The 2,982-nt window shown below is 34.7% G+C and overlaps 1 protein-coding gene across 1 annotated transcript in view; it reads right to left on the bottom strand.

Annotated features, from left to right (window-relative positions):
- The window catches only part of LOC106468185 (glycerol-3-phosphate dehydrogenase [NAD(+)], cytoplasmic-like), a 24,561-nt gene that overhangs the window by 5,235 nt on the left and 16,344 nt on the right, over positions 1–2,982 (bottom strand). Inside the window, exon 6 of the mRNA XM_013928598.2 lies at positions 1,905–2,135. Coding sequence (XP_013784052.1) covers positions 1,905–2,135 — 231 coding nt within the window. The remainder of the gene's footprint in view (positions 1–1,904; positions 2,136–2,982) is intronic.

The raw sequence follows: 2,982 nt of genomic DNA, 5'->3' as shown, positions 1-2,982 counted from the left end.
TAAGCATATTTTTAATCTTAAAATAAAAATTAATTTGCATGTTAGATAGGCAACATGTTAAAAAATATAAAAAAGGCACGAGAAAAATTGTTTTCAAAAACTTAAGACTTAATAAAAAATATTAATTATATTTTGCGTATGAAAGCATTGTAACGTTTACTAATAGCATGTCAAATTTCGTTAACAATCACTTACTAATTTAAAAGTTATACCATTAAAATTATAACAAGCACAAAATGGTTACGAGGTCGGTCCCAGGGACCGAGCATGTGCTGAAAGAGATAAATGAACAAAATTATGCTAAGGTAAAACAAACTGATTATATGTTGAACTAATTTTACTATAATACCTAACTTTTCCTATGTGACTCAGAATGTACATAAAAACAAAAATCACAATCTATCATTTCTATAGTTGAATGTAAATAATTCCAGCAAATAATTCTATATGCAAATAGCCTCTTTCTCTTTGATTTTACACTATATTTCTTGCAATAGAACTTTACAATTAACAACTTCAATTCATTGGTATTTGTGACTTATTGTTCATAACTAAAAATTAATGTAATGTTAAATACGAAACTGGCTAGCCAAAATAGAAAGTACTTACAAAAAAAAAAAATCCCCAAACTATAAGCCAACTTGTAGGAGAATACGTTTTGTGACATAATATCACTGGCATGAGGTAGCCATGCCACATTGCAGGGTTCACAGACGTCCTGATATACCAATCAAACTGCTGTATAATCCTTAATTACTTATACAGCTACCTCAAAGAGGCTATAACCTGTAAGGACACTCCTCATAGTACCCGAGCATATGTGCAATGTTTGGTCCCACTAACTTGTGAGAGGGGGTTTGAATACAGCTTCAGACATAGTGCTCAGAGATCCTGAGTGAGCTCAGGAACACAAAATCTGATGCCAGATTCAGATTCACTGATTTTGGAAACCTACTTCTAATCTCTCATCATAACTGGGTGATCTACAGGACCATTTCAATAAGAATACCCACAGATCACTCAGAGTTTGCCTGTCAAGTTTGGTCCAGATAGCTCCAAAACTGTGGGAGTAGATTGTGAACAATAAATTCACAAACACACACAGAATAAATTAATATATGATGAAGTATTTGTGACGTATTTCATGTGTCAAAGTTTCCAAAAATTGTGTATTCAAATTTGAAAACATCATGGAAATATATTTGAAATTATCAATTATTAATTGTGATAATTTGTTATGAAAACACCTTATACTTAAAGCTATAAAATTTATACCATCATAAATTCTCTATAAAAGCAAACACCATAGCTTGCAGCAATGTGATACTTCATGTCATATGGAGAGTAGCTATTTTGTGTTTTGCTGACACTGTATACATACTTGGACCTTGCTTAACACACACACTTCAATTTAAACTTATCAATAAAAACTTTAAATCAATAACTATACATCATCTCAATTTGCTGAATACTTTGACTGCTTCAAAAATTAAATGTTTCACATTAAGTTAAAATGGAATTGCTAGAGTTTTCCATCTGAACAGCAGCTTGTGTGACACATGAGCTCAACAGCCAGATCTGGTCTATTTCTAACTTTGAACTACTGATCAGAAGGCAGCCAGGCAATGGGAACCACTACCAAAGGGGTTTTTCCAGCTCTTGAAACCAAATAACACAGTTAACTGTCACATTTTATAATGCATCCAAAACTAAGCATGTCCAGTGTATGTGTGTTTAGCAGTAGTGTGCTTCACACGTTAGACTCTACGATCAGCAGCCCAGCACATTAACCACTAGGCCATGTCCGGTCCTTGAGTTAAATCTACTATATCTCTTTTCTATATTGTTTTGTGAATTCTACAAATGCATAGCTTGTACTAAAAAAATGAAGGATTTTTTCTTACCTTGCCTGTCTTGACAAAAGCTTCAGCCACCTTCCTGTTTCTGCCACCATAACATGTTGTGATCAGATCTGCCACTCCACAACTTTCAAAAAATGTGCTCAGTTTTGAGCCAGGATAGAAAACTTCAGCAAACTTTATCATCTCCATCAGCCCAAGTCGAATTACGGCAGCTTTAGTGTTATCTCCATAACCTAAGCCATCCACGAATCCTGCACCACAGGCTACAATATTCTGTAAAACAGGTATATTTTATGTATTAGGTCATCAAGAAATTAATGTTGCTTTTTTAGATGAAAAAACCAAACAACTTGTATATTAAAACAAAACATTTATTAAATGAAATGTCTACATTCTTATCGATGATGCTTTTTCATCTTACAATCAGGCTGCAAATGCCCTGATTAAAGAAATCACTTGGCTTTGAAGCAAAAAACATGTTGATGTCCTCTTTAACACCTTCCACATATGCATACGTTTTCCCATTAAGATAGTGTTGCAGTGAATGAAAAAGATGGCAATCTAATGGTGTCATATCTGGAGAATATGGTGGGTGGGGAGAACTTCCCAACCCAATTCCATAATCTTGTGTTGTGTCAAACGTGCCACATGTGAACGTGCATTGTCGTGGAGAAGAATACCTTTCCGATTAACAAGTGAAGGGCATTTCTAATGAAGGGTTTGATTTAAATGTTCCAGTTGCTGACTATAGATCTCTGTATTGACAGTTTGCTGTGGATTGAGGAGTTCAAAATGAATTACTCCTTTGATATCCCACCAAATGCAAAGCATCACTTTCTGCAGATGGAGTCCAGGTCTTAGGGTCAGAAGTAGATTATGTCTGGGACTGAGCCATTGTATTTGGTGCTTAATATTTGCATAGAGAATCCATTTTTCATCACCGATGCCAATTCTGTCCAAAAATGGTTCATGCACATTACCCACCAGAAGAGACAAAGCAACATTCGTACGTTGGAAATGATCATCATCGAAGAGTTTGTGAGGCACCAAAACACCTTCTTTATGGAGTTTTCCCATTTTCCTTAGATGTTTACATATTATTTCATCAGAGACATGCAAT

This window comes from Limulus polyphemus, unplaced genomic scaffold (assembly GCF_000517525.1).
Source record: "Limulus polyphemus unplaced genomic scaffold, Limulus_polyphemus-2.1.2 Scaffold2905, whole genome shotgun sequence".
NCBI lineage: Eukaryota > Metazoa > Arthropoda > Merostomata > Xiphosura > Limulidae > Limulus > Limulus polyphemus.
This window is presented reverse-complemented; position numbering and strand designations above follow the sequence as displayed.